Here is a 14,359-nt window from a genome sequence, read left to right on the forward strand (position 1 = left end):
CATCCAGATCTACCCTGCAGATCTCCAACAACGGCAAAAACATGTAAATATGACCTATTTTAGGATAGAAACTTTGCACTTTGATGTAAAAAAATATATCTTTCGTCTGTGTGTAGCAGTGTGCGTGTGTTTTAAAACACCTTCAGCCAAAGCAGAACGAGGTGTGAAAGTCACAGTTTCATGTCAGCACATATGCTGATGGAGGAGCTTTCATCTTCCCAACTTTAAAGCCACAGAGCTCATTCTACATCCAGAGCCGATCCGTGGAGATGCTCTGTGTGCAAAATGGAGTAAATTCACATTTCCTGATCTGATTTGGTCAAAATTAGGAGAAATTTAATAGAAAATGGAAACATCATTTACTTTTTATTGTGTTTTCTGGTTTTCAGTGAGTGTTATTGTAATTCAGGTTAGTTCAGAGCAGAGGTGTCACAAAGTGCGGCCCAGGGCTCATTTGTGTCCCAACTAAGATTCATACGAATCCAAATTTGACCCGTCTAGCACAGGTGGTTGATGCCAAAATCTGCTTTTATATAATTTGTTAAACTTGGTTAAATATTAGCAAGCATTTTGAAAGAAAGTGACCCAAATATTCTGTTTTTATAACAGGGAATAAATTAGTTGAACTGAGAAAAAAAATTTGAAAACTAGATGCTTTTCTTTTAATACAGCAAACGTGCAACATCTTTACATCTTTTAAAAACTATTTTAAATGATCTACAATCAATAAAATCCCTCTCCTGGAAAAAAAAAGTTGGACTACCTTATTTGCTTCATTTTAATTATTTTTCTTTGAGTGATTTGTTCAGATTTTTTTTATTTGTTTAGTCATTGGATGTTTGTGTGAACAGTCCCTATTTGGATGCTGTGAAACTGGAAGGACTTACTCTTAGCTCTTACTGTTTTTTTGTTTTTTTTTTAGTTTTGGCCAGTTGCTATGACTAGGGTTGCCACCTTTCAGAAATCAAAATAAGGGACGCTCACTAATGCGCATATAGGTTGGCAACCCTATATGACTCGTAACTGTGGCAACAAGGGATTGTTTTTAAAACTGGGAGCTGTTCACAATATTGTCTAGCATAATAAAGTTCCAGGACCCGAATCATAGGGTGCGTTCACACTGCAGCCTGAAGTGACCCAATTATGATTTTTTGTTCAATTAGATTTTTTATTTTTTTTACCGTGGTCGTTCACGCTTCCAAATATATGTGACCTGGCAAACGACGGGCAAACGACCTGAAAGTTTTTTTGTTTTTTTTTTTGCAAACGACCTGAAAGTGTCCTGAGCACTAGAGGGCGCAATAGCGTCAGCGTTCCCTGTGTTCTGCCAAACCGCCATAAAAAGAAGAAGTGCTCAGTGTTTACGGAAGTAAACATGGAGGTTAACGGTGGAGCTTAGCTTACATATTTGAAGTTGTTGTCTGACCGGAGCCAGAATATTAACAACTTAATCCTCATTATAGTCCGTCATGGTTGTTGTTTTTCTTCCCGCTTGCGCGCATCAGGGCGCAGAATAGTGTCGTTTGTAGAGTAACAGTGACGTTCAGGTCAGATGAACGCGACCTGGACTTCAGGTCACATTTGAATCGGATATGTATCTGATACCTAAGCAGCCTGAGTCGCATTCGAAAAGAATCCGACCTGTGCTGCTCAAACTGTCATGAAAAGATCAGATACAAGTTGAATTACGTCAAAAAAATAAAATAAAAATCGGAATCGGGTCACTTCAGGCTGCAGTGTGAACGTAGCCACAGTCTGGGGGTTCCTCCCACAATGCATAATGCTAGGCTAATTGATAATTCTAAATTACTCTTGGATATAAGTGTGTGTCTATGTATATGAATAATGGATGGCTGTATGGATTTCACATTGGCTGCAGGCGATAAAATGAGCACAGCCAGTAGACACCCAGAACCAAACTGCACCACATTAGGAGATTCCAGTTCACTATTCTTTACTGTAAACATGTTCAAATTTAAAATGGTAGGAAAAAGATCCGAAGTCGAAGAACCTCTATAGCATCTGGCAGAAATATCCATACCTCTGTAATGTATTCAGATTTTAGACCAGGGGTGTCAAACTCCAGTCCTCCAGGGCCGGTGTCCTGCAACTTTTAGAAGTGCCTCTGCTGCACCACACCTGAATAGAATAATTAGGTCATTAGCAAGGCTCTGGAGAACTGAGGAGGTCATTAAGCCATTTGATTCAGGTGTTTTGTACCTGTGGCACATCTAAAAACTGCAGGACAGCGGCCCTTCAGGACTGGAGTTTGACACCCCTGTTTTAGACCCTTTGCTACCAACAACTTAAAAAAAGCTCATTCAAAATTACTTCAAAAGCAGTCAGTCATGCAACGAATCTGAACAGGTCTCTGACTGGAGATGCAAATCTTTCCCAATTTTTAGTGTCACGATTCGATCCAGACACAATTTTCCATTCAGAAACCAATTTTTCTGTTTAAATTATGCGACTGACAATAAGGAAAAACCAATGTTACACAGAAAATTTTAACTTCAGGAGGCTTGAGGATCCCCGGAATTCAAACTAAATCTGTGCAGACTTCAAAACACAGACGCAGTGTGTACGTAATAGCAGCTCACACACACTGAGTCATTCTGAAAACACCAGGCGGGGTGAAACTATCTGTGCTTTAATAAGCTGAGTGGGTGTGAGCCTGCCACACACAAGCTGATCCGTCAGCTCCCGGGGGTCCGAACAGCAACGCGGAGGTCAGGGGGGACGGAGGGAGTCGGCGTGGCGTTGCACCGCCATCTTACACCCTAATCTGGATCAGAGAACAAGCAGCCTGTGACAACGGCTCCGCGGGAAATCGCTGACAGGCGTTTTGCTGGAAATGCAAGCGTTTAAAAATCCATGGAGTAAACTTATAGCAGGTGTCAGGCTGTGTGAAGCTGGCTGAAGTTCTTCGTGAGGAGGAGCAACGATGCACACAGGCCTGTGACAAAGTGGCATTGTCTTCCTTTAAAGCTGTGAAGACGACTTTACGAGAGGAAGATTCTAGTTTAAACATTCTTTAATATTCAGAGTAGGTCTGAAACGATTAGTCGACTTAATCGCAATGAATCGATTATCAAAATAATCGTCAACTAATTTTGTAAACAATTAATCGTTAGTTGGAGTATATGTTCTCACAAAAAGTTTTAGCTTCACCCAGTTCAAATTCACCAAATTTTGTGATAATCTGCATCATCATCATACTTTAACCCAGTGTAGACAAAATTACGAGACAAAACTGTATTTAAAAAATTCTGCAATGTCCAGAGTAGGGCAGAAACAATTGAAATAATCGTAGATTAACCGAGTATAGAGAAAAAGCACTTTTTACTGGGAAAATTGACATATTCACAGCAGCAATTAAGCCAAAACTGCACAAAATATTTAGACATTTTGTGTTTCATATAAAAACACTGTTGTTTATGAAAATGTTTTCTCCAAAACTCCTCGAGTGGCAGTTTTAGCTTCACTAAATTCACTAAACAAATGCCATGTTATTGTATTTTAGTAAATAAGATGTTTATTTTCACATTTGAAAAGGAATTTGTGAACTTGGGCTGGAAAGTGAGCAGATCATGACCGACATATTTGTTTGTTGCGGGTGGTACTGTAAAGGTGGGGCTCACCTGCCACAACTGATAAAAAGGTTTTGGACCTCAAGGTTTGACGGTGGACTTATCGATCTGCAGCTCACCAACGGCTACGGTCTCTAAATGGATTGAAAATGGTTGTCAAGATGTCGTTGACGTTTATCCCCAGGTCAATCGATATGTACCGCTCCCGACCAGAAACAACCAATCAGAGCCAGGAGGAGGAAGGTCTTAGCTCTGTCGATCAACTCATGTACTCGCTGCTCAATAATGCCAGAGAAACAATATACTGTTACAGGAAAACCCTGGTCATGCTAACTAGCCTCAGCATTCACCCTCAGCGACACACTGAGGATGATTGACAGCGCTAAGACCCGCCTCCTGACTGTGATTGGTTGTTTCTAGCACTGGGAGAAGAATTAGGAGCTCAATTTTTATTTTTTCAAAGACTGTCTCATCCCATATTGCAACAACATGGTGACAGTTTCAACAAATATGTAAAGAAAAAAAAGTTACAGACTATATATAGCTTAAATAACTCGTACCCAGTGAGTTATTATCGGTAGCAGCTCTTAATAGACTCAAAAAAGAGCTGAAATTGACAAAACCCAGATCATTTGTGTGGCCCATTGTGATGTACTCAACCTAAATTAAAAAAAATGTTCCCCCTCTTTTGTGCACTTTCTACAAGCTTTTGGAAATGCTGAACACTACACAGTCTTAGAAGGAGTGGTGTTTTTCTTGTCTGTGTACATTGGTTAGAGGAAGAAGCACACAATTGGGTAATATCTTTACTGTCCTGTCAAATAATAATAATGCGGTGAAGTCACGCTTTATCACTAGCAGGACTGACTTTATCACAGTCAATCCTATGAGGAAATAACAAACGTATTTTGTAGCTCGTCGCTTGAATGATAGCATCACATTTGGTGAAAATGATTGTTTTAGTCCCATGGTGCAATGCTGCAGCAACTGCCATCCTGTTCAATGCGTCAAACCATTTCTCTCCCGCTGATGTTTCCCAGCTCCAAACCTTTCCTTTCGACTTTTAATCCCTAACAGCGCAGCAGTGAATGCGAGCTGCCAAGAAAAAAAAGCGATTTAAAAAATAATAATAAAGTGACTTTAGAGCTCCGTTCTGGTCCAGCGGTACTCACCCCGCTCTATCTGCGCTCTGGCGGTGTCCAGCTGCTGCTCCGTGCCGATCTGCCCGATCACTATCAGCATGTAGTAGCCGCTCCGGTTGAACGGCAGCCCGCGTCGCTGCCTGCGTCCTCTACCGCGGTGCTGTAGCCTCTCCTCGGACCCCGGAGCGCCCGAGTCCTCGTCCTCCTCCACCACCGGGAGCGCACCTCGCGCGGGCATCTCCATGGCAACAGCCCCCGGAGCCGACGCCGGGGCCGATTCCATCGCCATGACAACTGCTGTGTGTGTGTGAGAAGGGAGGCGCGTGGAAGGGCTGTAGGAGGGGTGAGGAGGGTGGCGTGGACAGATGCAGAGAGGTGAGGGAGGAGGGGGGCGGGGGGGGACGCGCCACGGAAAATCACAAATCAGCATTATTTCTAAACAAGTTTTTAAAATAATGTGTTTTTTATATGTATATACTTTAGATTTTTATACTCGTTTATTATTTATTTATTAATGTTTCTTGTTAGGCTTCTTGAACTGGGACCTGAGTCCGAATTTCGTACCATAAACATGTAAATGTTAGCTGGTATGACAATTTGTTAAAATTGGAAACTGTCGAACTGGGTTGCTAAAAATGATGGCAATCCACTTGTAGGTGAATTGTAGGTCTGACCTGCTAACATGTTGCAAAGATTGCCTTGAAAGTGAGAGTGTGTGGAGGGATTGTTCTCAGATCAGGTTACAAACTGCAATTAGTTTGTCCAGATAAGGTTTTCAACAATTACAAAACTCAATAGCATCTAATATGACCTCTCTTAAAGTTTGTATTAAACATTTAAGTCTAATACGACTTAATACTGCCCCTTTAAACACAAGTTTGAAGGGGCAGTATTATGTGTTTTCCAGGCACATGGTGCCATTTTATAGTATAATCAAGTAACTGTCAACTTTATAAAAATGTAACAAATATATATATATATATATATTAGAGATGTGCCGATCAGGTTTTTTCCTGCCAATACCGATCACCCATGAGGGCCGATCACCAATACCGATCACCGATACCGATCACATAATTATTATTATTATTATTATTTTATCATAAACACTACCGGTTATATTATGTGGAAAAAGGAACCATGAATTCACCTTAATTTAGACAAAAACTTGTTTTTAATAACTTTTTCCAAGAAGAAAACTAAACAAAACATGAATTCTGCAAATTGTACTGCTATCAATAATACTATCTTTAACAGACTGATAACATACGAAGGCTCTGAAGAAGCTAAATAATGCAAAGAGCCAAAATAAAACCTCTCAACATTGCCAAAAAATTCAAGTATAAAACTTAACATTCAAAGGTAAATACAGGTTCCTGTTCCTTTACAATAAACAGTCCTGAGTTACTGAATGAAAACTTCCTGTTAGCATGGCGGCTAGCTGATTACTGCTAGTTCTGAGTGGCTGTTTCTGACTGAGCGGCGTAATTATGCAGAGCAGGGAGGAGATCGATCATTTTTTTTAGAGATTATCTGTCTCATGTTAGGACAGCGAAAGTTTTAATACGTATGTAAAATGTATTTTTTTAGGTTAGATGCTGCAGCTTTAAACAGGTTCGGTGTGAGAGTCACTACCAGGTGGAGCAGAAGCGGCGCTCCGTCTGTGAAATATTACTACCTGTAACAGCGGTTCAACAGCGAGCAGAATCAGCGTCTTACATCGCAGCTCGAAGACTTAAATAATTTTGCGGGTTATTTGTTTAGCTTTCTGACCGTCATGCTAATCCGGGTGAGTGTTTGTAGCTGTGCGCTGCTTTACCTGCTATCTGATCCTCCATATGTCTTTTTTACTGCAGTGAGCCTCGATGTAGCCAAACTCCGTCAAGTATGGCATTGTTTTTATGTCGTATTAGCTTCATTGTGTTGATGCATTTTGACGTGCTTCAATTTTCCGCCGCAACACGCAAACTTCCCCATTCACTCAGCGCGTTATAGTTTCACATCGCTTAGGATTTGTTGCTGCACGTTTGCGCAGTGTGAAGGAAAGAGGAGACCAGCTGCACAAGGCAGGCTGCGAAATGAGATGCAGGTGATCGGTATCAGCAACAAGAGCCAATGATCGCAGATCGCCGATCATGCACTTTTTCACGAAAATCGGCCGATTATGATCGGTGACCGATCGATCGGCACATCTCTAAAATATATAAATATATATATATATCAAATATGACTTAAAATTTTTACTTCCTAATTTAACACCTTGAAATTGGGCCTCCATCTCTTGAAGAAACTCCTGTTATTTCTGAAATGGTGCGTTCACACCAAATGCGTTACACGCGTCAAAAACGTGTCTCACACTTCAAGTTTGATGGTGTGCACTTTTGGTGCGTTCACACCAAACGCGATTTGAGCGTCAGGGGCGTCTGGTTTATTTTCAAAGTCTATGTGGAGTGTTGGACGCGGTCGACGCATCAAACGCCCCAAACGGTTCAAATTGCACCACACTAGACGCTTGAAAAACGCTGCAATGGCCCTTGACGTGCCCTCGATGCACCTCCACATAGACATTGGTGCACCTGACACTCAAAACGTGTTTGGTGTGAACTCACTGAAACTCCGCCTTCAGAAAGTCATCACAACATGGCTCCTCTATTAACTCTTTGACAACATTTTTCCAGCGTTACAATGAGAAGCTGGTATAGTGAGCGCAGCAGACGCACAGGTACACCAGGTGTTTGCTAATTGCTGCTGGCTAGTCTGAAGGAGCTGAGATGGGGAGTCATGGTGGAGGGCTGCTCTGTCCCTTTAAATAGGAGATGGAGGAGAGAGATGAAGGAGGAGGGAGAGAGAGGGAGAAGGAGAGACCAACACACATGTTGCACAAAATGAAATCCCACAGTGGGAGCATTTTAATAAACGAAGTCGTTCTAGATGAAATGCTACAACTGCTTTAAGTAGGATTTATTATTAAACCTGGATCAGACTGCCAGGCCTTAAAAAACCCTCAGTCTTCATTTAGGATTCAGATGATGTATGAATGTAGACACTGCTGTGGGATGAATGCACAGGGCTTAATGATGGGGAGAAAGTTGGGGGAAAGAAGACACTCTGTCCTGACTTCAAATGTCTTTTCACACACACTGAGGGACACACTGACAAAGGAAGAAAGAGATGATGCATGGGACTTAAAATAGCCCCTTGGCTCTCAGGAAATGAGCCCTCTTCAGCTTCTCTCCTGGCTGATTTGACCTTGGAAAAGTTCGGCTTCCCTGATTAAACTGCCAGCACCACACAGAGAGGATGAGGATCGGGAGTTGATCTACTCAGGCAGAATTTTTCTAGCAGTACAGGTTCGACAAGGGATTGTTGAGGACTTACGTTTGATTAAAAAATATATATATATGGGTGTGTATATAAACTGTTAATATGTAGATTAGATGCAGAATAGGTCTGTAAATTGAGTATGATTCATCAACTTAGATATTCAGCTCAGCTGCTTTTGCAAGAGCTCCATGGAAAGGCAAAAATAAACAATCTATAAAATCCTGCTGTAGCAGTATGAAGATACCTTGTATGGATTTTTTTTTCTTTGCCTCAGTCCTTTCTTTCTGTCAGTGAGTCAGCACTTCACTGTGTGAGCGGCTACTGCACAGCAGTGCTGCCATCTAGTGGTAGCGGTGTGTATGAACGTTCTGTTCCAGTGGAGCTCTGATGTAACTACAGCACATCTGTTCATTAGCGCTGATTCACCACAGCGTGTAGCGCCCTCTGGTGGCCAATTAAGGCCTTTGTGCAGAAAGTGGGAACACATTTCCGCCACAAAAAGCTCCGAAATTCTCAGATTGATCTAATAAATTCATAAAAACATTTATTAAAAAAAAAAAAATTCTGAGATTTTTGAATCTTCTAAAACTTAGAAAATGTTGGTAAAAAAAACAAAATTGCAAAACAAATTTCTAAGTTTTGAGAATTATTTTTATAAGTATTTCTTCCACACACAATGAAATTATTCCATGTCTGTAAAGCACTTGCAATACTGAACGTGCCCCTCTGCCTTAATGGTAACTGGACTTCTTTCTAAAGCCGTATTGAGAAACTTTAGAGTTAACTAATAAACATTTTCATATAGCAGGGTTGTCTGCAAGCTGCAATAAGTCAATAATTATCTATCAATAGGGGAAAAAATGCCTTTCTGCTCAGACAGCTGAGCAGTCTGTGTGATGGTTGTGTCTGACATACACATGTACAGGAGTGTACAAGCTGGACTGACAGAGCTGAGGTGGCAGCGTCGGGTTAAATTGATATTTTTCCACAGACTCACAGCAGACACAGGTCACGAAGCTCTGGCAATGAACAAAAAGTGTTGGAAATACTGTGAACAGTTACAGCAACACGGTTAAACATGATGCTCTGATTAGGTTTTCGGTTTGTCAGTTTCGATGGATGGCCTTTATGGTAATATTTGCACTTAGGGTAAAATGTGTGAGACGTTCAAGGCTCGGGATAGTATTTCATAACCCAACTCTGCTTTAAAGAGGGGGGGTTATACAACGTCATATTTGGGTCATTGTAGATAAAAAATGGAAGAGTAAACTCACAATTCATTTCAGAATTTTTCTGAGTTTGAGTTTGAAAAGTCAAAGTGTGCCGTTACTGGTGCTTGTCTGATGCAAAGACTTTCTAACGCCTTTCTCATGTCACGACTCTGAAGACCGAAGGACGTTGTCAGCAGGTTTAATGACAATTAAAAGGGTAAAACTGAAATCAAGACAAAAAATACAGTAAATATGCGATCATATGCAGCATAAAATACACTACATTCAATTTCTACCGATCATCAAATCTATATGTGTACATCTATTCTACCAATTGCGCACCTGATAATCTCGCGATAACCTAGCATCTAATTGATCTACGTTAAAACAACACATTAGAGCGCTATCGCTAGACAGAAGCTAAAGTGAGTGTTCATCCTGGAATCCTGATTATTGGATTGTAAATAGTAACATGTTAGAATACTTGTTACTGAAACAAGGGTCCGATTAGAGTAACGCATTACTGATGTGTTGATGGCATAATTGTTTGACATTTCTGCTCAAAATATTTACTGATCTGTCAGGTTTCCGATATGCGTCGCCCTGAATGACAGACTCGTTCATACGCACTTGCCTAGAACACTCTGAAAGGCAATACCTATTCTTACTTAAACTAGGTTTGTATGCTTTACTCAAGTCTCACTAAATTGTTTATTCAACTCAAGTAATGTGAGCAATGTACAGTACGTGTTTGGCCTGAGAAAAGTACAAGACTACGTTATTTTGAGTAAACTGGATTTGACTATTTTTGTCACTGGAGTGAATGCTTCAGCTCAGCGGTGCGCATGCGCAGTAAAGTGCGGGAAGCTTCCATTGGAAGAAACAGAGCTTATTTAAAGGTGAGTTATTCGTCTTCAGTATATTTTCATGTGCCATGTATGCCTTTACTACTCGCATATATGGTTACAGGTTAATTTTTCTTTGAAAAGACGACGCATAAAAGTCTTTGCAGGCTAATATGCTAATGTTAGCATTGGCTCATGGGTCCAACATTAGCTAAAACTGCCACGCCTTTTACTTGAGAGCCTTTAATGTTTTTGTCCATTGTTGTGGAAAAAAACTTACCAAGCACTGTTCAGGTAAAATCACTCAATCAGGTTTATTTATGAATTATGCACAATACAGAGAGCTTGTAGGACAATCAATAATGAAGCAATTCTGGATGGAAAGCTCTGCCAGGCAGAGACAAGACATGAGTCTTTTACACACATTAAAGTTCACTTTAAATTGACTTCTCTTATGTCTAGAAGAATTATTTTCTAAACTCTTAAACATCCTTAGGAGTCAAACAACTAAGAATGATCATAATTAAGCTACCCAATTTCATGTGTTTTCTAGGAAACCCAACAAAACAAAAAAATTACATTAGTGCAGTGAAGGTATAGATAAGTGTCCGTTCAAAACCCAACAAGAAAGCGCAGATTTTCCATCTGGAAAGTAGGTAAAGCGTAGAAGAGAAGCAGGAACTGATCGTCTGTCTGCTCAGGAGGATTTGTTACCTCCTGTCATAAAAGTATAAATCTTCACTCTCAGCTTCGGTCACTCAACAGTGGACCAGCAATAGTTCTTTGAGTGGAGAGCCTTTCAGAAACATCTAAACTTGCTGTTGCTCTGGACATTGTCCTCTTTGGTGTCAAAAGTTGAAGTAAAGTACTTGATACTTGGTAGAGTGAAGTATTGCTGCTCACTCTGTTGCTCTGTTGTTTCAGATTTATGGACATTACAGACAGGTCGTCCTTCACAGTGGTTGATGTGGATTCATGTTGTTCCTTCCTTCTCGCCCCTCTCCCCCACTCGGTCTCGGCGTTGCTGCAGCCAAATCCTCCCCCGTCTCTCTCCTCTGGCTTCCTGTCAGTCCAACTGGTTCTGGTGTTGGATCTTTGGGTTGTCCAGATCGTCCCTCAGGAAATGTCCATGTTGTCCACAGATGAAACAAGCGTCAACAGTTCAGAGTCGTCTTCTCTCACAGCTCTGAAGCATGTTTAGCTTTTCTTCCTCTACGCTGATACTGGACAGCAGACCAGTGGAGGTTGTTAAAGCTCAGTCTCACACAGTTTTCAGTCCAAATGCCCAACAGGAGACTGACAGTTGTCCCCTGGAGGTGATGGAGGTCTTTTCTGTCTTCTTGATCCTCTAGATCTTCTCGATCATTTTCATCGGCTGGTTTTGTAGGAGGGACATCATCTGGTCCATGGGAGGACAGATGGGAAGAGTTGAGGTCAGAGGTCAGATGCACCGTGCGAGGCTCAGACAGAGAGAAAGAGAAAAAGCAAATAGAAATCAATTAGGGTTTGTTTTGTCATTTTCCTTGTTGTTTTCTATACATATATATTTATGAATCTTATTTTAACCTATTACGTGATCATACAGTTTTAGTCATTTATTATCCATCCAGTATTATGGCTCCTGTTTGTGGAACAGTTTGTTATTTCCAATAAAGGTCTTTAGGATTCCAAAAAGGGTTGGTTCCCTCAATTTAGAAAACTCAAGGAATCACCTGCCTTATTTACCTTCCCTATGACTCGTGTTTAGTCAGAATGCTGGATTTGGGGTAGAGCCCTCCATGCATGGTCAGTAGTTTCCGAGTGTCTTAACATCGGTGGTCTTCATCTCCTTCTTTGGCCAGCTGATTATTCCTGCAGGGTCTCTGATTACTCTGGTGAGTAGCTGTTTGTCGCACGGATCTTGTTCTTGCCATTAAGCTGGCTTCTCAGGACTTGCCTTATTCGTTGGACGTACGAGGGGGTGCCCAAACGTTTCCAGAATGACGCTGCTGCACGCGCAGTTTTTGTAGTACACGATTCTGCCTCTAGGTATTTGTTCGACCACGCCTTCTCAATCAGTGTGCCAAGCAGCGTTGATGTGGAAGGTTTCATCTACCCGCAGTGAATTTTCTTGTAAGAGCTGTTTTGTCTAGCCGTCGTTTTTCTTCATGGAGAAGTACTATGAGTAGCGCGCGGCTGAAGTTTTGCTTCCTGCTCGGGAAAAAAAGCATCGGAAACCGTTCAAATGTTGAAGACCGCTTACAAGGATGACGCTATGTGTCAAGCTCAAGTTTACTCGTGCTTCACCCGCTTTAAAAATGGTGAAATGTCAATTGATGATCAACCGCTTTTGCTTCCTGCTCCGCTACTTTGCACTGACAATTATTTTATTGTTAATGTTACTATCATTATTGTAGATGTATTGAATCGGCGCACCGATTATGTTTTCCCGTACACTTCAGCGCGCCTTACGCTCCTTCACCTCGCGCACATAACGGGGTAAATGTAGCTAGTTTTGCACTAAATGTATCAGCGTCTGGAGGACAGAGGTTGGGGGGGAGCGTATGTTTCTACGCTCCTTTGTGGGGTTGTGCCGATTTATGTTTTCGCATCCACCTGAATAATGTGTAGTTGCGCCCCTACCCATGACATTTCAACAATATTACTTTACCTTTTATCTGGAAATAGTGTCTGTTTATTATTGCCATACAGTCCTCTGTATTAATTATTGCTCGAAAGGTCTTGCCATACCAGTTTATTCCTCTGTATTTACTTTAGTTTCTTAGTTTATTCTTGCATTTTGTTCTTCATTCATTTCATTTAGTTTCCTTTGATTAGTTTTATCCTCTCTTGGTTTATTGCTATGTCCACTTTAGTTTCTTTCCTGTTGCTAAATCATTATCATTTATTGACCATCAGTAATCTCATCACCTGCTGCGCCGCCTAATCGTCATGTGTTTCACATCATGTGTTGATTTTTCACTGTTCAGCGTCGGATTCTCTGTTTTTATGCCATAATTCATATCTAGTTCGTCGCTCCGTTTTGCCCGCTTTGTTTTTTGTTTTTTTTTAACTCCCTAAGGTGCCGGGCGGTCGGGAAACATATCGATGGGGAAAAGGCAGACTGACATAAACCTTTTAAAACAACGGAAACAATTTCGGTGTTCTGATTATTGAAATATTAAAGTGCTGTGGTACCGTTGTTCCCTCAAACCCGTTTCATACCGGACCACTTACAGCACCGTGTTAACGATATTAATGAACGCTCTCTATCATGGTATCACCCATGGAGGGATTTCTTTATTTAAATGGGTTCATTGTTCAGAGGGATACAAAGTGAAGGTATCGTGATTTTAGTAATTACATGTTTGTAAGAGCGATTTTCTGTTGTCCTTCCATGGAAGCGGGCAGCTTTCAAATGGAAATAAAACACTTTTTAATATAAATTGCTGCTTTGACATGATCACAGAACTGCAAAAACATACGTAGCCTACTTAAATACCAGACAAAGTGAATCACGGCAGCGTCATCAGCCGTTGTAACGCTGAACTGATGCGGAGCGGAGCTGCGCCATGAAGCTACAAACACTGAATAGAAGAAGAGCTGCCATCGATACAGTTGCAGCTAAGCATGGTTTAATGTTACACAAGACAGTTTTACCAAGTTGTTCAAAGTCTAAACTGGTATTGTTGTGCATTTAAGGTGTAAAGTTTACCTTAGACCAAACGCCCCCCAAAGGCATCCCAGCGCCCCCCTTCTGTAAAAATGTTCGCCAGCGCCCCTTGCCGTCCTCTGAACGCCCCCTGGGGGGCGGTACCGCCCACGTTGAGAACCGCTAACCTAGAGGCAGAATCGTGTACTACGAAAACTGCGCGTGGAGCAGGTCATTCTGGAAACCTTTGGGTACCCCCTCATATTTGGCTGTGGCTCCTTTCCTTGTGACCTCATTCAGGTTGCCATTTGCCTGTGGTATTCCCAGGTACTTGTAACTGTCCTCAATGTCTGCTATTGTTCCTTCTGGGAGTGAGACCCCTTCTGTGTGGATGACCTTCCCTCTCTTTGTAATCATCCGCCACACTTCTCTAGTCCGAATGACATCCCAATGTCAGTGCTGTAGGTCCTGGTGGTGCGGATCAGTAAGTCGATGTCTCGCTCGCTCTTGGCGTACAGCTTGATGCCATCCATGTAGAGGAGGAGACTTTTGGTGGCTGCATTCTTGAGTCGGTATCCGTGGCCAGTCTGGTTGAAGTTTGGAGCCATCCCGTTCT

At 41.6% G+C, this 14,359-nt stretch overlaps 1 protein-coding gene across 1 annotated transcript in view; it reads right to left on the reverse strand.

The window, feature by feature from the left end:
- map1ab (microtubule-associated protein 1Ab) overlaps window positions 1-7,523 on the reverse strand; it is a 75,386-nt gene extending 67,863 nt beyond the window's left edge. The window contains exons 1-2 of the mRNA XM_081607753.1: window positions 7,342-7,523; window positions 4,763-5,064 (exon numbers count right to left, since the gene is read on the reverse strand). Of these exons, the coding sequence (XP_081463879.1) occupies window positions 4,763-5,021 (259 nt within the window). The 5' untranslated portion in view covers window positions 5,022-5,064; window positions 7,342-7,523. The remainder of the gene's footprint in view (window positions 1-4,762; window positions 5,065-7,341) is intronic.
- Window positions 7,524-14,359: the final 6,836 nt, after the last annotated feature.

This window comes from Poecilia reticulata, chromosome 6 (genome assembly GCF_904066995.2).
Source record: "Poecilia reticulata chromosome 6, P_reticulata-male-v2, whole genome shotgun sequence".
Lineage (NCBI taxonomy): Eukaryota > Metazoa > Chordata > Actinopteri > Cyprinodontiformes > Poeciliidae > Poecilia > Poecilia reticulata.